At 45.8% G+C, this 19,545-nt stretch overlaps 2 protein-coding genes across 5 annotated transcripts in view; one reads left to right on the plus strand and one right to left on the minus strand.

The window, feature by feature from the left end:
- Positions 1 to 321: 321 nt before the first annotated feature.
- Positions 322 to 19,545, minus strand: part of LOC306713937 (filamin-C-like) — a 38,135-nt gene continuing 18,911 nt past the window's right edge. For 2 of the 4 annotated variants that reach the window (XM_079183790.1, XM_079183788.1), the window contains 34 exons: positions 18,047 to 18,170; positions 17,800 to 17,960; positions 17,625 to 17,715; positions 17,147 to 17,316; positions 16,935 to 17,052; positions 16,501 to 16,763; positions 15,679 to 16,276; positions 14,414 to 14,587; positions 13,441 to 13,603; positions 13,192 to 13,352; positions 12,942 to 13,109; positions 12,279 to 12,402; positions 12,046 to 12,202; positions 11,525 to 11,641; positions 10,112 to 10,301; positions 10,005 to 10,028; positions 9,159 to 9,406; positions 8,108 to 8,207; positions 7,740 to 7,880; positions 7,426 to 7,554; positions 7,085 to 7,258; positions 6,727 to 6,888; positions 5,814 to 6,017; positions 5,569 to 5,721; positions 5,048 to 5,170; positions 4,697 to 4,948; positions 4,287 to 4,556; positions 4,036 to 4,173; positions 3,682 to 3,797; positions 3,257 to 3,389; positions 2,398 to 2,574; positions 2,093 to 2,311; positions 1,691 to 1,897; positions 322 to 1,595 (listed from right to left, as the gene is read on the minus strand). In XM_079183790.1, the coding sequence (XP_079039916.1) occupies positions 1,408 to 1,595; positions 1,691 to 1,897; positions 2,093 to 2,311; positions 2,398 to 2,574; positions 3,257 to 3,389; positions 3,682 to 3,797; positions 4,036 to 4,173; positions 4,287 to 4,556; positions 4,697 to 4,948; positions 5,048 to 5,170; positions 5,569 to 5,721; positions 5,814 to 6,017; positions 6,727 to 6,888; positions 7,085 to 7,258; positions 7,426 to 7,554; positions 7,740 to 7,880; positions 8,108 to 8,207; positions 9,159 to 9,406; positions 10,005 to 10,028; positions 10,112 to 10,301; positions 11,525 to 11,641; positions 12,046 to 12,202; positions 12,279 to 12,402; positions 12,942 to 13,109; positions 13,192 to 13,352; positions 13,441 to 13,603; positions 14,414 to 14,587; positions 15,679 to 16,276; positions 16,501 to 16,763; positions 16,935 to 17,052; positions 17,147 to 17,316; positions 17,625 to 17,715; positions 17,800 to 17,960; positions 18,047 to 18,170 (5,937 nt within the window). In that variant the 3' untranslated portion in view covers positions 322 to 1,407. The remainder of the gene's footprint in view (positions 1,596 to 1,690; positions 1,898 to 2,092; positions 2,312 to 2,397; positions 2,575 to 3,256; positions 3,390 to 3,681; positions 3,798 to 4,035; positions 4,174 to 4,286; positions 4,557 to 4,696; positions 4,949 to 5,047; positions 5,171 to 5,568; positions 5,722 to 5,813; positions 6,018 to 6,726; positions 6,889 to 7,084; positions 7,259 to 7,425; positions 7,555 to 7,739; positions 7,881 to 8,107; positions 8,208 to 9,158; positions 9,407 to 10,004; positions 10,029 to 10,111; positions 10,302 to 11,524; positions 11,642 to 12,045; positions 12,203 to 12,278; positions 12,403 to 12,941; positions 13,110 to 13,191; positions 13,353 to 13,440; positions 13,604 to 14,413; positions 14,588 to 15,678; positions 16,277 to 16,500; positions 16,764 to 16,934; positions 17,053 to 17,146; positions 17,317 to 17,624; positions 17,716 to 17,799; positions 17,961 to 18,046; positions 18,171 to 19,545) is intronic. The other 2 variants (XM_079183791.1, XM_079183789.1) reach the window with 1 other exon arrangement.
- On the plus strand, positions 10,323 to 10,923 carry LOC306713821 (uncharacterized protein; the record flags this gene model as incomplete). The annotated part of the gene is made up of 2 exons (XM_079183663.1): positions 10,323 to 10,328; positions 10,493 to 10,923. 2 exons carry the CDS (start codon positions 10,323 to 10,325, stop codon positions 10,871 to 10,873), a joined length of 387 nt encoding a protein of 128 aa, XP_079039789.1. The 3' UTR covers positions 10,874 to 10,923.

The raw sequence follows: 19,545 nt of genomic DNA on the forward strand, positions 1-19,545 counted from the left end.
CTGTGTCAAGTGTCTTTATTCTGTGATCGCTGGGTGACCTTCATCACCTCTGAGTCACAGCATCACAGTGATGAAGAGGAGTGAACACACAACACACACATTGTGATGAAACGTGTTGTTCATGTTGTTCATGTTCACACACTGAGCACAGAGAGAAGAGATAGAACTGCTGCTGTGTGAAGAGAACGTCTCATCGTATTCCTGCTCTCCAGAGGGAGACCCTGTTGACCCGACGGGTCCTGGTCCTGGTCCTGGTCCTGGTCCTGGTCCTGGTCCTGGTCCTGGACCCGGTCCCAGTTTGATTGAACCAGGAGACGATGATCAGCGAGTAAACCTTTATTATGCCTGCACAATGTTGCCAGATTGACGGTAAACATATCAAACAGTTCAAATTCATTCATTCGTTTTTGATGCATACAAAAAGAATCCCTATAAAACATCACTCTGTAATACTGTGTTTGTGTCAACATTCACAAAATAAACCGATTGTTCCACCGCACGACTTCCTAAAGACTTCCTGTGGTAAAAAACTAACTTTGTAAGATCTTCCTCATCACCTGCTCCTCCTCATCACTAACACCAGTCTGTGAAACGAGAGAATAAATAAAAAGAACAAAAGAGAAATAAAGTCACAAAGATCTTTGAATCCATCTGATCAATAAAACGAGTTGATTAAAGATCAACTTATTTTAGCTTTTTAATCTCTTGAAGTCCTGAAGGTGATTTATTATGAAAATATGCAAAAACAAGATTCTGTCATTTTAACTGAATATCTTAATTTAACTGAGTATCGTCTTATGCTAACATGCTAACATGCTAATATCTCGATATCAGTACTGAGGCAGTTCTAAGCTCCGTTAGACTACATATATATATATATATATATATATATATATATATATATATATATATACTGTATATATATATATGTCTCCAGAGGATGAACCGGTTTGCCTTTTCTGTAGCGTCACTGAACCGGTCCCGGTCTGGACCTGGTTGTAGCTGTCCCAGTTTATCCACAGTTTTATGATTTATTTTGACAATATGCAAAAACAACATCCATCTTCTATCATTTTAACTGAATATCTTAATTTAACCGAGTCGTGTCTCATGCTAACATGCTAACATGCTAACATGCTAATATCTCGAGGCGGTTCTTAACTCCAGCTGCGTAGGTTGTGTTCATGTTCAACATGTTACCTTCTCTATAATATTTTAAACGGAGGAAACCATCACTGAGTCCTACGACTCGTGCAAAACGTTGAAGGAGAACTTTTGGAAACAAGAGTCTGAGCGTCTTCAGGATGAGGAGGATGAGGAGGATGAGGAGGATGAGGAGGAGGATGAGGAGGATGAGGAGGAGGATGAGGAGGATGAGGAGGGACGGAGGTGAAGAGAGTTCAGTCTTTAAGGGACGGTGAAGTGGAAAGGACTTCCGGGGACGTTGTCGTCCCCCCACTTGACGATGAGGATGTAGCTGCCTTGCTCCTTGACGGTGTAGTTGACGTTGTACATCCTGTTGCCCATGTGTTTGACGTAGACCTCCTCGCAGGGCGTCTTCGGCCCGTGGACCCCCACCATCAGCATGTTGGTGCCTGCAGAGTCGAGACCAGAGACAACGGGGGACATTTTATTATCAGGGACGAAGACGGAGATCAGATCCGAACCTCTGTTGTTCTTTGTTCCTCACCTGCTTGGCTGCAGTCGACCGTGAACGCGTTCTTCTGGCCCACGAAGGCCTTGGACAGACCGGAACCTCTGGAGACCACTTTACTGGTGTCCGAGGAGAACTTGGGTAAGGAGCCGAAGGCCCCGCCCATCGCCGACGTCTTGGAGACGGTTTCTACGAGAACAGAGGACGTCTCGTGCAGACTGTGTCCGCCGGACAGACGAGGCCCTGCAGACATATTCAAAGACATCAGGAAACCTCCATCAAATACACTGAAGCTCGCTCTGAAGACTGTCTGACGTTCCCAGACAACAGAGTCTCCTTGTTTTGGTCTGGAGTTGGACCACGAAGAGTTAAACCCGTTCCTTTAACCGGTCCAACAGCCACAATACAACACGATACCCGCCGGCTCCTTTGACCCACCTGAGACTTTGGCCTTGAAGGGACTCCCTACGATGTGCTGGGGTCCTCCATACTTGATGGAGATCAGGTAGCTCCCAGGAGCCATGGGTGTGTAGGAGACCTTGTAGCCCTCTGGACTCTCCTGACAGTCCATCTTGACCTTGGACGGTCCGTCTATGGTCACAGCCAGAGCTCCTGATCCGGCGTTACAAGTGTTCACACTGAACTCTGACGCCACACCTGAAGGAGGACAACGGCAGGACGGACACCTGTTCAAATCTGTCTTCATTGAGATGGTTTCATGGTGTCTGTTGTTTTGTGTATACCTGTGGTTCCTCCCTCCAGTCCCGGTCCGAAGGCCGACACCATGCCGGGATCTCCCACCTGTCCTGGTTCTCCCACTCGGATCTTGAAGGGACTGCCGGGGACGTGGCTGCCGTTGAAACGAACGTCGATAGAATGAACTCCGTTTTCTCTCGGGATGAACCTGATGGCATGCTGGTCTGTGGGGACACAGGTTTTAAATGACAAACACATCTGTCATATTACACATCTGTAATATGACAGATGTGTCATGTGTTGGAATAGTTGTTGCAGTAGAAGCTGTGATCTCTGTTCTGTCCTGATTTAGCTGAAGCAGCTACATAGAGTCGGGTGTCATCTGCATAGAGATGAACATGATTATTGGGGACAATGACATGAAGAGAGAACCAGAACAGATTACATGAAACTGAATTATATAATTAAGATACAAGAAAAGGAAACTATATTCTGTTACAGTTAGAGAAGAAAAGACCTCATGAGATTACCTATACATGTAGTAAAAATGAGTATTACTAGAAGAATGTTGAAGCTAACAGAGATGTGCTACCTAATGCACATATATGTACAAACAGCAGTGATCTCTGACGTTAGTGAAGAAACTGCTTTCACTTCATATGTAAAGCAGAAAAAAGGAACAAAAGTCGTCACTGTCCAGGTCATCAAGACTTTCTACCCAAAATATATTTTGGTAAAATATTCAAACTCTGACGATGCAGCGCTGTATAACATGTAAAGTAGTGGGCCCAGAATGTTGCCTTGTGGTCCACATAGAAAGTCACCGTTTCTTCTTTGACGAACCCGACCCTGTTGTATTACTGCTGTGTTGTTACATGAAGGAATGTCAGTAATAAAGTGTCTCACCGCTCTCCAGCTCAGTGATGTAACACTCCTCTATGGCTCCGGACGGAGTGTGGATCTTAGCATCGATCAGCCCTCTGGCTCCGTTAAGCTGGACGGCAAACGAGGCCTCCTGCCCGACTTTCAGACCCATCTCCTGATGGACAACAGAGAAGGTTTACTGAGCGCTGTCAAGTTTAGATCATACATCAAATTAACTCCTAATATTCATTTAATTGGCGTTTTACTGATTAAACTAAATGTAAACGGGCTTTAAGCGTATTTGAGGTTGTAGTTAAAGCAGGAAAGTAGCACAGATACATTTACATACATATGAACACAGAAATACACAATAATCATAATAAAGGTATTCATAGAAGATCAAAGCTCTTCATGTGTCGGAGACCTCAGCGGTTTAGTTTAACTGGAGGAAGACGACGCGTCCTCACCTGCAGGCTGGTGATGGAGAGGCGGCGAGCGTCGTCGGACAGAGTGGCGACGGGGACGATGAACGGAGAGTCGGGGACGTGTTCGTCGTTGAACTTGATGGAAACCTCGTAGTCCCCTGGAGAGAAAGAGAGCTTTTATCCAATGAATAACCAACAGCTAGGATGTGATGAGGTTCACATCATCGCTATCAGCTGCTGCAGAGAGTCGTGTGTCGTCTACATAGTGATGAATATAACATGGAGGATATCGTATGAAAGGTGGTGGTACCAGAGCTGAGCCTCGTGGTACTCCACAATGTTCACGATCCAGATTCTTACTACATGCATCAGGGATTACATGTGATCTAGTCTCACCAGGCTCCTGGACCACGTAGACGACTCCACAGGATCCGTCCTTCCGGTCTTCAAACGTGATCTCGGCCTTACTGGGACCCTCTACGGCGATGGACAGACCTCCTGCTCCGGCCTCTCTGGTCCAGATACTGAACTCAGCTGAAAGAAAAAACAGGAAACAAACAAACGGCATCAACAAAATATGAACGTTTACCGTAAATAAACAATCAATGTTAAAAACTCGAGGACGTCATCTTTGGATCTAAACCCACCTGGGATCCCGGCCACTCCTCGGTCCAGACCGGTGCCTCCTGCTCGGACCTTGTGGGCCCCCCCCTCCCCCAGGGGCCCCACAGTGAACTGGAAGGGGCTCCCAGGAACGTGCTGGCCTCGGTACTTAACGTTCACCGTGTGAGCGCCCATCTCCTGAGGGACGAACCGGACGCTGTAGGAGCTGTTCTCTCCTTTAATGATCTCAGCCTCCTCCGTCTGGCCTCCTGGACTCAGAACCTGAGCCTCCATCTCCTGGTTTCCTGTCTCACCTGAGGAATTTCAGTTATTGTTTTTGCTATTATAAAAGTATGATTTCATCCTGAAACGGTTCCATTGATCATATTGAATAATAGCTTCCTGATGAATGAAGTTAGACATTCTGAACACACACACACACACACACACACACCGTCCTGCAGCGGTGGCGGTGGCGGTCTGTTCCCGCTGAACCCGCTCAGACTCTCCCGTCCCAGGAAGTCCCCGAACACGTCCCTGAAGGGGTCCCCCACCTGGGTGCTCTCCTCCACACGGACCTCCCTCTTGGTCTCTCCGGCCTGGGTCTTACTGATCTCCGTCCGCTCCGTCCGGGTGTAGGTGTGGCTGCTGCGGGTGAAGGTCCGGGTCAGGCGCTCCTGAGCCGAGACCATGTGGAACCAGTTCCCTGAAAGCAGCGAGGGGGGAGGAAAGAGGAGACAAGGGAGGTGAAGAGGAGGGAGCAGAGAGAGCAGGAGGACACAGGTGGAGGAGACGGGCGTCTCACCTGGGATCTTGAGGTTGAGGTCACAGGTGCTGCCGACTGTAGCGATGGACGGAGCCTGACGCCTCCTGGTGATGCTCTCCTTCATCCGGCCTTCACCCAACACCTTCACCGTGAACGGACTTCCTGTTGACACCAGAATATTAAGATTTAAACACAAGGTTTGTTTATTTACAACCTCTAGAGATAATCCATCAAAAGATAATTAATATACAAAAACAATTCTCCTCGTTTGTTTTGTTCAGTTAACTGAATAATAATCATAATAATAATAATAATCATAATAATAATCATAATAATAATAACCAGAATACTAACAATAACAATAATTAAAAAAAAACATTTGAAGACGTTACTTAGAACTTTATTCTTCATACAACAATTAAAAAAACGTTCTGTATTTCTGTTCTGTTCTTCTGACAAAACCTCAGCCTCTGTTTCCTGGTTTTCATAGAAATGAAATGAAACCACCTGGAAGATGTCGATCAATAACCAGAGAGCATGATGGTCCGCGTAGTTCCTACCTGGGACGTGTTGGTCGGCGAACTTGATGTTGATGATGTAATTTCCAGGTTCGGTTGGACAGAAGGTGACTTTACAGGTCCCGTCCTCCACGTCCTCACAGTTAATGTCCACTTTACTGGGACCCTCGATGGACAAACCCAGACCTCCGTAACCTGAGGACAAAACAACAGATGAACTACAAACACCCGTCATCCAATCAAAACTACACATGTATTCTGACTCATTGGGAGGTCTTTGACGGTACCTGCGTTCCTGGTGTCCACGATGAACTCGGCCACCTCCAAGGTGTGGCCCTCCACCAGACCCTGACCGTAGACCTTCACCTTACTGGCGTCTCCAATCTCCGACTGACCCACCAGGATCTTAAAGGGGCTGTTGGTCACGTGTTTCCCGCTCTTCTTCACGCTCACCACGTGTTCGCCTACTTCCTTTGGCGTGAATGAGATCCCTGCAGACGAGAGGAGCGAGGTCACAACGCTGGAAACCATTTTGTTTCTGTGTCTGTTTGTCTGATTGATTGTCTGATTGTTTGTCTGATTGTTTGTCTGATTGTTTGTCTGATTGATTGTTTGATTGTTTGTCTGATTGATTGTCTGATTGTTTGTCTGATTGATTGTTTGATTGTTTGATTGTTTGTCTGATTGATTGTCTGATTGTTTGTCTGATTGATTGTTTGATTGTTTGTCTGATTGTCTGATTGTTTGTCTGATTGATTGTTTGATTGTTTGATTGTTTGTCTGATTGATTGTCTGATTGTCTGATTGTTTTTCTGATTGATTGTTTGATTGTTTGATTGTTTGTCTGATTGATTGTCTGATTGTTTGTCTGATTGATTGTTTGATTGTTTGTCTGATTGTTTGTCTGATTGTTTGTCTGATTGATTGTTTGTTTGACGGCTGCAGGTTCTTCAGATTTCCTTCAATGGAGCAGCGCTGTCATCAGTAGGATGACGTCGTTGTTTTACGAGTCACAAGTCAAATTCAAGTCCTAAACAAGTCCTTCGTATCACTTTATTTTAGCGATAGCCACCGCTAACGCTAAAGTTAGTTATTTCTGGTTGTAAATGTGAAAAACAAAACGTTTGTGTTGGATTAGCTGATGCTGTTTGAAGAGAACATGAACGTCTGTGTGACATGTGAACCTTTCCGATAACTGACCGATGTGTCTGTTGGGAAGCCTCTTCAGCAGACACGGCTCCTCGTTTCCAGACGGCGCCCTGATGCTCGCCGTCAGGCTGCTCAGGTCCGTCTCCGTGATCTTCAGTGAAACATCTGTTGCCGTGCCGACGTTGAGCTGAGACGTCCTCATGGATTCGTCACCTGGAGATCAAAGTGTTACCTCGTACGGCTATCAATGGCCACTTACAGATGTTCATTTGGAAATCTTTGAGTGAACTGGTTAGATGAAGAGCTCGAGAGGCGTGTGTGTGCATCACTAAGCTGAAGGTGGAATAAAACCCGCCGACGCGTCCGTGCGTCGGTCCGGCTCTAGAGGAACGCGGTGGAGGTTCAGTACCGGTGGTCTTGGCGGTGAACGGGCTGCCGGGGATGTGCTTGTCATCAAACTTGACGATGATGTTATAGTCTCCGGGTACGGTGGGCAGGTAGGACACGGTGCAGGTCCCGTCTTTGTTGTCTTTACAGCTGATCTCTGCTTTAGACGGACCCTCCACAGCAAGAGACAGACCACCTGCAGAGACAGACAAAACCTTTCAAAATAAAAGTCTTGGAGGTCGCTTAACATTGATGAAAAACTCCAAAGTAGATGTGACTGGAATTTGTTTTACTGGTGACGTCACGAGAGCTACAGTTATGTACAAATACCCAAAACCTATTGGTGTGTGACGGTACGGATACCTTCTCCAGCGTCTTTAGTGACGATGGTGAAGGTGGCCGGTCGGTTCACGGTGCCGTGACTCAGACCGGGACCGTACGCCGTCACATGACCACTGTTAACGGCGTCCACGTAGAACTGGAGTGGACTTCCTGTCAAGAGAAAACACAAGAGGATTACAAACATGATAAAAGTGCAGAAAGAGTCCAGAACCAGGTCTTATTCATCTTAAAGTCAAGCTGTTTGCTGACGATACTCTACTCTCTGTCCCCAAAGACTGAGACCTCTGGAATAATCCTTCAAATCCTTTCAGAGTAAAGATGTGTCGGGGGGTCACCTGGAATGTGGTTCCCTTCGTATTTGATGTCCATCTCGTGTAGGCCTCGTTCTGTCGGGGAGTATTTCACGGTGACGGTGCCGTCCTTGTTGTCGGTGATGTGAGGACACGCGGTCCGACCGGACGGCATTCGCACTTCACCTTCAGTAGGAAGTCAGACAGGAAGTTAGACAGGAAGTCAGACAGGAAGTCAGACAGGAAGTCAGGATGGACAAACATGTTGTCTGTTTTGGATCCAGACATCAAACAAAAATATAGAACAGCACCAGACTGATCCTTTAAAATCTAAAAACAACTAAACGTAATACATTATTATTATTTCAACAAGCAGAACAGATGTTCTTTACATGTAATGTTCACGCTCTCACCTGTGATTTCTCCTTTCTGCACCGTGAAGGGAATGACCAGACTGAAGGGGCGGAGCACCGGATCCATCCCGTCCACGGGGCTGATGGGGTCATCGGTGGCCTAAACCAGAGCCAGAGGGAAGAGTGTTAGTGTCACCATACTGGGAAGTCTGGGATGTGGTCCAGAGAGGGGGGGGCACAGCAGGACGGTAGAGAGGCTGAGAGCATCACAGGGTTAAACTGGTCTAAAAACCCTTTTTAACTTAAAGTACATAAACACATGTTTACTGCTGTACGTCCCAAACTAGACTCAAATAAACAGATCAAATTAAATAATAAAGAATAATAATCAACAATAAGAATAAATGAATCAATTAAATTATATTAAATTGATATAAAACAAAAAGTATATAAATTAATTAAATAATTTAAAAATATAATTAAATAAAAAATATAAATACAAATGATAGAATACAATTAAAATAAATAAAAAACTACACATCTAATGAATAAACGGTTAAATATATGCTGAATAAGTCTTCACTAGTCTGTCTGACGGTAGAAGGTTGAAACGTGCAGCAGCCGAACAGAGAATCAATACGTGAATCTGAATCAGCTCAGTGATTCAGTGAAGAGGAGTTTGTGGTACAAATATAAATATATATATATATATATATATACTGTATTCTGTACATATATATATATATAAATATAAATATAGTGTAGATGTAATCCCCAGTGAGGGGAGAAGCCCACATAGGGAGTGAAGGGCTGCTGTAACTGAAGCTGATCACATGGCTCCTCTATTACTGGGACGGTATCACTCACCTAACAGGGAACACACACACACACACACACACACAAGAGAATATTAATGATGCAGTGGTTCCTGAACGTTTTACACAACCAGGTTTCTGGTTCCTGGTTCCTGGTTCCTGGACTGGTCCCCTAAAGAGAACCTTCTTCTACAACTGAATGAATGATCTTCAGACTCCTGAAGAGGTCTACTGGTCCCGGTAGAAAGCTCAGGAACCACTGATCCGGCCTCGAGGTGCTCGGCGGACTCACTCACCACCACGTGGAACGGGCTGTTGGGAATGTTCTCCCCCCCGAACCGGATGGTGATGACGTACTTCCCGGGTTCTGGAGCCGTGTAGTAGATATCGAAGGTCCCGTCGGCGTTCTCCACCACATCCACGTCCAGCTCCGCCCCGTCGGGGGTCGACACCTTACAGGTGACTTTACCTTTCCCAGCAGCCTTTGCGTCCACGGTGATGACCGTCTCCTCTCCGATCTGGATGGTCGGGCCGATACCTGATCCTGACAAGAGGGACGACCAATCAGGAGGCGAGTGGCGGGGAATCATCTGAACATTTACACTGAGCTGCTGCATGAAGAGACGTTTACGACTGTACACAGTGATGAGCATCAATAAACATCAGCAAATAGAAAATATATATATATATATATATATATATTTATATATATATATAAATACATATATATATAAATATATATATATTTATATATATTTATATATATAAATATATACATATATATATAAATATATATATATATATATATATAAATACATATATATATATAAATATATATATATTTATATATATATATAAATACATATATATATAAATATATGTATATTTATATATATTTAACTAAACAGAGTAAAGTCAAAAAAGAAGTAAATAAATACAATAAAACTCAACAAACAAAATAAAATAAGATTAAATAAAGGAAAGTAAAATTAAATAAAACTAAACAAAATTAGAAATAAATATAAATAAAGAAAATACAAATAATAAAACATTAAAATGGACTGAATAGAAAATAGAGAGAAATAATAAATAAATAAAAATATCCACTCATCACTGTGACATTTTAGTTGAAGGTAACTCACCCAGTCCGTGTCCTCCGATCGACACTGGAAGAGAAACAAACACTCAGCACCTTCAGGTGAAACACCATCTGATTGGCTGCCACAGTAAGAGGTGGGCGGGGCCTGACCTGTGACCAGACACTTGCTGGCGTCCCCGGCGGGCAGCGCGTGGATGCGGTACGGAGAGTACGGGATCTCGTCTCCTCCGTACTTTATGGTGATGGTGTAGCGTCCCGTCATGTCGGGGACGTAGGACACCGTGTACGTCCCGTCCCGGTTGTCCCGGATGTTCGCCTTCTTGGGTTTCTCCTCCGGATCCTGGAGACACAGTAAATATACATGAAAGTACTCTGAAGTACTACGACTTCAGTACTGTCCACCAGTGGTCTCCTCTTTGAAAGAATACAACGTGTGAACAAGCTCATTTATATTCAAGAGTTTATTCAACGTTTAATTCCAAACATTCATTTTAAGAAACTTTCTGATTTTTACCATTTTTAATTTGTCAGTATTTGAACCAGAAACATACTGAACCTGGACCTGGACCTGGACCTGAACCTGAACCTGAACCTGGACCTGAACCTGAACCTGAACCTGGACCTGGACCTGGACCTGGACCTGAACCTGAACCTGGACCTGGACCTGGACCTGAACCTGGACCTGGACCTGAACCTGAACCTGGACCTGGACCTGGACCTGAACCTGAACCTGAACCTGGACCTGGACCTGGACCTGGACCTGGACCTGAACCTGAACCTGAACCTGAAACTGAAACTGGACCTGAACCTGAACCTGAACCTGAACCTGAACCTGAACCTGAACCTGGACCTGGACCTGAACCTGAACCTGAACCTGAACCTGGACCTGACCCTCGAGGTTCTGAACCATGACGGTGATTCCTAAGAGACCAGTGGTGTTCACAGTACTCACATGTTCTTCATCATCAGGATCTAACTACTCTACTCACTAGAGGAGGAGGAGGAGGAGGAAGAGGAGGAGGAGGAGGAGGAGGAGGAAGAGGAGGAGGAAGAGGAGGAGGAGGAGGAGGAAGAGGAGGAGGAAGAGGAGGAGGAGGAGGAGGATGAAGAGGAGGAGGAAGAGGAGGAGGAAGAGGAGGAGGAAGAGGAGGAGGAGGAGGAGGAGGAGGAGGAGGAGGAAGAGGAGGAGGAAGAGGAGGAGGAAGAGGAGGAGGAACAGGAGCAGGAGGAGGAGGAGGAGGAGGAGGAGGAGGAGGAAGAGGAGGAGGAAGAGGAGGAGGAGGAGGAGGAAGAGGAGGAGGAAGAGGAGGAGGAGGAGGAGGAGGAGGAGGAGGAGGAGGAGGAGGAGGAGGAGGAGGAGTTCACTCCGGTTAGTGGAGAACTATAAACCACATCAGTCTGTTAACTGATCACACAAACTGATGGAGGTCAGTTCACATGGGGGGGGGGGGGGGGCCGGGGAGGATCCTTGATGTCCTGGTTTTAGGCAACAAGGAGGCAGAATAAGGGATTAGGGGAGGAAGGGAGGAGGGGAGACGAGGTGATGGAGGGAGGAGGTCTTACGCAGCCTCTCTTATGAATACTGAAGGGGATGGTTCTCTTTACTATGTGAGTCTCCCACACCCTCCTGCCCCAGTCCTCCACAAAGACTGAGGCCTCCTGGCTGGACCCGTCCGGACCCTACAAGCCCCGGGGACAGGAAGTCACAATCAGGGGTTAAGAGAGTCAGTGAGACAACAACAGTTCAGAGTCCTCTCACATATTCAGTCCTCAGAGAACTGGATCCTGGTTGTTTGTTGGGCTGAAGCTTGGTTCTGTGGTTCTGTTCATAGTTCTAAACATGCTCAGTAGACCACTACGCTACGATGTAGACCACTACGCTACGATGTAGACCACTACGCTACGATGTAGACCACTACGCTACGATGGATGCTCCAGCAAGTTCCACAAGAGCCTTCACGTGCCTCCTATGATGAAGGAATTTATACCACAAGGACCAAATCAGACTCTAACGGACCCTAGTGGACCATAGAGGACGGCGTGACCCTGATCTTCCTAAGGCAGGACTGGACTCTGGGACTCACCAGGATCTGAACGGTGAGCAGTCCCTCTCCGGCGTCTCTGGCGTCGATGGTGAACTCCACCGGCAGACTGGCTGGAACTCCGGACGTGTTCAGACCCGGACCGCTGGCTCGGACTTTACTGGCATCGTGAGCCGGTAACGTCTTGATCTTAAAAGGACTGAGAAGAACCGGATTGGAAGGTTAGACCTGAACCAGTACAATCAGGACTTCTTCATATATGTTTCGGTACCGACCTGCGAGGGACCTCCTGGTCGGCGTACTTCACGCAGACCGTGTACGGGCCGTCGGCGGCGGGAGTGTAGATGACGGTGTGAGAACCGTCTCCATTATCGGTGATGCTGATCGGCTCGGTCACACCTGGAGGGGAACCGGAGTTTAAGAATAAGTTCTACACCGTTTAGAGTTCAAGATAGAAAGTTACGTCACAAAGACCTTTGTGGACCCGAGAAGACCTGTTAGATCTAGAAGAAGAAGAAGTAAAAGAAGAAGAAGAAGATGAAGAAGAGGACGAAAAAGAAGAAGAATAAAATAAGTTCTATACCTTTTAGACTTTAAGACGGATGGAAAATGAGTCTTCCTCGACTTCTACCAGCGACTTGTTCTGAAGAAGACTTGAGTTCAAACTAACTGAGTTTTGGACTGAAGGGTCTTCAGGCAGACCAAAACCCCAAAACCTGACCAAGTCTTGGGTCCACACTGTCGACAACATCTTATTTTCTAACTGGTCTGACTGGACGTCTCTGGATCTCAGGTCATGTTATTTAAGATCTTATTGTTCAGGTGGACTTGACTCGAGTGCAGGTTTCATACATAATGTGCATTATTTCATTATGACTAACCCTGAAGGAGAGTCGAGACGAAGAAACTCAGGTATAAGAAGACAAGGACGGTCTCACCTGTGGGTCCGTACAGCTGGACCTCCAGGGGGGCCACCCCGGCCTTACTGCTGTCCACAGTGAAGGTCTGAGGGACGTGGGCTCGGACTCCGCTTCCCAGTCCGGGACCTGAACACTTCACTTTACTGGAATCCACCAGCTCTCGCACTGGGACCCGAAAGGGGCTCCCTGCAACACACACAGAGGTTATGAGTCATTGCTGGAACCAGACCAGACCAGACCCCCAAAGAGACTTGGTTCAGACCAATACCTGGGATAGGAAGGCCTCCGAAGGTGATGTTGACGTCGTACTCTCCAGGAGTAAAGGGGATGTACTCCACGCTGCAGCTGCCATCTTTGTTGTCCTTACAGGACATCTTCGCCTCAGATGGACCCTCAATGGCCAGACCAAGACCTCCGGTGCCAGCACCTCTGAGGGGGAGACGAGGGGGGAAGGTTTAGACTCGGTCTGAGACCTTTAGAGCTGTTTGATTGAGATTAAGAGCTACAGTAAAATCACCTGGTCTCGACGGTGAAGCGGTTCGGTTTGTTAACCAGGCCTTCCTCCAGACCCGGACCGTAGGCTCGGACTCGACTGGGGTCACAACCCTCCTTCACAGACACCCTGAACGGACTCTTCGGCACCGAGACCTCATCAAACAAGACCTCAATCAGATGCAGACCTGCAGACAGACAGACGTTGGTGGGTCGTGTTTTGTTTTATCAGGTCTGTGTCAAACAAAGGGGTCTAAACAAGACCCTTATGGGGCTGCTGGTGGGCCTTTAGTCCTCCGATAAAAATACAACTTATTACTAAATAACGGATACAAATTGATGACGTTTTAAGTAAGAAAATGGTCTGTGTGACTCTAAATGGACCATCATTCACTAAATGAACATCATGCTGTATTGAAGAAGACTTGAAACTAGAGATTGAGACCATAAACTCATGTTTACAATATTTACTGAGGTAATAAATCAAGAGAGAAGTAGAGTCATTTTCTCATAGACTTCTATACAACCAGAGGAGTCGCCCCCTGGTGGACACTAGAGAGAATGCAGCTTTAACACGTGAAGCTCTGAAGAACGTTAAAGAACCGGAGGTTGTCTCTTGACTGGTTTTTTCACACCTACACGTTCATCAAGTTTATGTGTTTAAGAGGAACTGAATATGACTGAGGCCTCCACAGGGAAGAGTATTTCTGTCCCACAATGCACTGGGCTCCAGCATGTCACACATTACTATCAGTGGAAAGCCATCTGCTGCAGCTATTAATACCAGTCCTCATAGGCCGTGTACTCCACCATGTAGGTCCCGTCCCCCCTAGACTAAAACCCTTTAGAGTCTCACCGTCCTCGTAGGCCGTGTACTCCACCATGTAGGTCCCGTCCCCCCTAGACTAAAACCCTTTAGAGTCTCACCGTCCTCGTAGGCCGTGTACTCCACCCTGTAGGTCCCGTCCCCCCTAGACTAAAACCCTTTAGAGTCTCACCGTCCTCGTAGGCCGTGTACTCCACCCTGTAGGTCCCGTCTCCTTTGTCGGTGACGTAGGCGTCCGTGTTGACGCCTGACGGGTTGGAGATGACGGCTTTGACGAGGCTGCCGCCGCTCTTGCAGTGCGCCCGGGCGTCCACAAGGAAGTGGGTGGTCACTTCCCTCAGGACGCCTGCAGAGGACCAACAAACAAGAGTGGCATTTTAATAATAAACAGCCAAAATATAATGAATTCTTAATGTAATCCAAACATTTGACAGAACCTCTGAGGCCCTTTACTTTGATTATTTTGGTTGAATGTGATTTAAAACGTTGATCACGTAAAGAAGATGAATGTTTAACATGTAGATCCACTTTAGAGAAACTCTGGTGACTTTATTATAACCGACTGAAGTCCAGTTAATGAACCAGTTAGAGCCTTAAAACTGATCTCAGAACAGCACAGAGCTGTAAAACACATTGATTTATAACGTTTACTTCAATAACCCATAATCCATGAGGTCAATTAAGACATCTAATAAACCCTCACTTACATTATTAATCAAGAGCTTCCAAAACAAACTGCTTTATTAAATGATATTAAATGATATTAAATGATAATAAATGATAATAAATGATAATAAATTATATTAAATGATATTAAATGATATTAAATGATCATAAATTATAATAAATGATAATAAATGATATTAAATGATATTAAATGATCATAAATTATAATAAATGATATTAAATGATAATAAATGATGTTAAATGATAATAAATGATAATAAATGATATTAAATGATATTAAATGATCATACATTATAATAAATGATATTAAATGATAATAAATGATGTTAAATGATAATAAATGATAATAAATGATAATAAATGATATTAAATGATAATACATGATATTAAATGATCATAAATTATAATACATGATAGTAAATGATATTAAATGATAATACATGATAGTAAATGATATTAAATGATAATAAATGATATTAAATGATAATACATGATAATAAATGATATTAAATGATAATAAATAATATTAAATGATATTAAATGATATTATATTAAATTTGTAAATTTAAGAAGAATGTCTATTAATTAATAATTTCAGGGATTGTTATTTTATCATTATTAAAATATGATCTGGTAAATACTTTAAAAAGCAAGTCAAACTAAATCCATCTCATAAAGGATTCTAATAGATTCTGGATTTTATAAAAAATTATACAAACCACTTTGAAACTGATCCTCTTTCAGACTCACCTCTGGGTTCCACTCCTGGTCCGTGGACCTTCACCCCGCTGGTGTCCACAGCCGGGTCCACTTGTAGTCCGGCGGGGAACCCGGGCACCGTGAGTCCTCCGTACTTGATGGTGATGGTGTACGTGCCGTGGACCTGTGGGATGTAGGTGATGGAGTAGGTCCCGTCGCCGTTGTTCTGGACGTGGACTTCGGCTTTGGCTCCGGACTCCGAGACGATCTCGATGGTGAGCTCGGCCTCTCCGGCTTTGGAGCAGTCCACCGTGAAGGATCCGTCCTCGTTGACCTTCCCTCTCTCCAGGCCCGGCCCGCTGGCCGTCACCTTGTTGGGGTCGAACGCCGCCTGGACCACGGCCTTGAAGGGGGACCCGGGGATGTGCTGGTCCGCAAACAGGATGTTGATGGCGTACTCGCCGGGCTCCGTGGGCAGGTAGGACACGGAGCAGGATCCGTCACCGTTGTCCTGGCATTCGATCTTGGCCTCGCAGGGTCCCTCCACCGTCAAGCCCAGACCGCCCGTACCGGCTCCCTTTGTGTCGATTGCAAAGGGGGCCGGTTTACCCACAATGCCACCCTGAAGACCTGGACCGTACGCTCGGACCTGGAGGGTAAACGTGCCAAAGAGATGAGACTAGTTTGGAGCCAGAAACGTGGACGGACTTTTGGACTCGGTAGATCCAGTAACCAGTTCACCAAGACCAAGTAAGGTTTCTGAAGACCAAGAGATGTTTACCGGGACCCAAACCGGGTTACTAAGACCAGTATTATATAATGATATTCTATCTCAGCATAATTCTGAAGGACTTTTGTTTCCTGAGGTCTCACCTTCGAGGGGTCCGGCGGCATGACGCCCTCCACGCTGAACGGACTTCCTGGTACGGGGTTCCCGTCGTAACCGATGTCCACTCGGTACTGTCCTTCCTCGTTTGGGATGTACTTCACCACGTGCGCCTCGTTGCCTGTGCCGGACTCCATCTTGCAGGGGATCGGTCGGCGTGACGGCGAGGTGATCTTGACCTCCAGACGTCCCTGCCCTCCGGCCTCACGAGTGCTGACGGTGAACTCCTCGTCCTTCCCGACATCCACCTCTTTGGTGAGCACACAAACACAGAGAGACGAGACTTTCATTTGTCATGTAAGTGCTAACTACAGAGCACAAACACAAAGACACAAATGAAATCACACTCAGGAAGTTCGTCTTAAACTTGACTTCCTTCCCCGGTGGTTCCGGTAGAAAGTACAGACTCAGACGTACTCACTGTTGTTCAAACCCTGAACCTTGACCTTGTTGAGGTCCAGCGGGGGGGCCACGCTGATGTTGAAGGGGCTCTTGGGGATGGGGTCTCCTCCGTGACACACGGTGACGGTCGTGATCCCCTGAGGAGAGATCACACAAAGAGAGACTACACGGTGAGCTCTGGATCGTGGTTCAGCTCACATACCAGAACCGATGTGGATCCGTTGGTCTCACCTGCTGGACGGCGGTGTAGCGGACCGTGTACGAGTAGTCGTGGTTGTCGATGATCTCGAAGTCTCGGACCGCGTCGCCTGTGGCCGATCCGGTGAAATGGACCTCGGGTTGGGCTTTACCGGCTCCCTTCGTGTAGATGGTGAAGTGGGTCGGTTTCCCCACTTCAACTCCTACAAGTTAAAGGTAGAAACACAAATAAACTGGAGGGTTTCAGAGGGATTTATTGCTACTTTTACTTTAGTAAAGCATCTAAATACGTAGGTTATTCAAAAGCACACGACACATTATTTTCTGGAGCAAAAACCAACACAAAGACGTAGAAACATGAGCACTAATTACTACATTACTGTGGCTTAGTCACTTATTCATGGACTCAAGTGATTCCAATAGAAGAACACCTTTTACTGAATCTAGAACATGTCTGGAGAGCAGAGCTTTCTTCTCTGCAGGATAGAAATCACACCTGAAGTCAGCTCACCTGTCTTGCTGAGTCCGGGTCCTTCTGCTCTGACTTTAGCTGCATCATGGGAAGGATCCACCTTTATTCTGAAGGGGCTGATGGGGATTTCCTGTTGCAACATTTAAAGGGGAGAGGTTTGTTTCCCTCTGTCTCATATTAATCAGAAAAGTTGTTTTTTGTACCTGTCTCTCACCTGATCGGCGAACAGCACCATGATGGTGTACTGACCGGAACCCGGAGGCGTGTACTTCACCGTGAACGTGTCGTTGTCATTCTTGATGATGTCGAAGTCGATGTCGGCCTCCGCGGGACCGACCACACCCGGAGCACACTTGATCCCGATGCTGACGTCACCTGAAAGGTAACAAGGCTTATAATAAACCTCACAAAGTCACACCACTAAAGAGGATCAAGGACATGAAACCAGAACCGGGTCCCACCCTGTCCGGCCTCGCTGCAGTCCACAGTGAAGTACGTGGGCTCGTTGGCCTTCAGGCCCGTCTTCTCCACACCTGGACCGTAAACCTTCACGTTCTCTGGATGGCTGCCTTCTCCTACCGTCACCTGGTTCACACCAAACATTTATTAAAGTGGCATCCACCGTCCTCTGAAACTCCTTTCCATGTTCCACCTCCCACCTCTTCATATCACTCATTGTATATTTGTACAGAGGCCCTGAGAGGAGATCTAAATAGGTTCCTCTCCTGTGTTTAGGACTTGAGGTGTTGATGTTTTTATCAGGATCACTTTTCTAAGTTCCTTAAATTTTATTTTTCATCTGTGAAAAAAGTGTTTGTTGTTGTAATATTCATGTTGGCCACAAGGGGCTGAAGTAGTCTGTGCTTATAGAACTACGGTCTGTGTTTATAGAACTACCGTCTGTGCTTATAGAACTACCGTCTGTGTTTATAGAACTACCGTCTGTGTTTATAGAACTACCGTCTGTGTTTATAGAACTACCGTCTGTGTTTATAGAACTACCGTCTGTACCTATAGAACTACCGTCTGTGTTTATAGAGCTACCGTCTGTGCTTATAGAGCTACCGTCTGTGATTATAGAGCTACCGTCTGTGATTATAGAACTACTGTCTGTACCTATAGAACTACCGTCTGTGTTTATAGAGCTACCGTCTGTGTTTATAGAGCTACTGTCTGTGCTTATAGAGCTACCGTCTGTGCTTATAGAGCTACCGTCTGTGTTTATAGAACTACCGTCTGTACCTATAGAACTACCGTCTGTGTTTATAGAGCTACCGTCTGTGCTTATAGAGCTACCGTCTGTGTTTATAGAACTACCGTCTGTGCTTATAGAACTACCGTCTGTGCTTATAGAACTACCGTCTGTGTTTATAGAACTACCGTCTGTGTTTATAGAACTACCGCCTGTACCTATAGAGCTACCGTCTGTGCTTATAGAGCTACCGTCTGTGTTTATAGAACTACCGTCTGTGCTTATAGAACTACCGTCTGCGTTTATAGAACTACCGTCTGTGCTTATAGAACTACCGTCTGTGTTTATAGAACTACCGTCTGTGCTTATAGAACTACCGTCTGTGTTTATAGAGCTACCGTCTGTGCTTATAGAGCTACCGTCTGTGTTTATAGAACTACCGTCTGTGCTTATAGAACTACCGTCTGTGCTTATAGAACTACCGTCTGTGTTTATAGAACTACCGTCTGTACCTATAGAGCTACCGTCTGTGCTTATAGAGCTACCGTCGGTGTTTATAGAACTACCGTCTGTGCTTATAGAACTACGGTCTGTGTTTATAGAACTACCGTCTGTGCTTATAGAACTACCGTCTGTGCTTATAGAACTACCGTCTGTGCTTATAGAACTACCGTCTGTGTTTATAGAACTACCGTCTGTGCTTATAGAAATACCGTCTGTGCTTATAGAACTACGGCATGTGCTTATAGAGCTACCGTCTGTGTTTAT

The sequence above is a fragment of the Pholis gunnellus genome (assembly GCF_910591455.1).
Source record: "Pholis gunnellus genome assembly, chromosome: 22".
Classification (NCBI taxonomy): domain Eukaryota; kingdom Metazoa; phylum Chordata; class Actinopteri; order Perciformes; family Pholidae; genus Pholis; species Pholis gunnellus.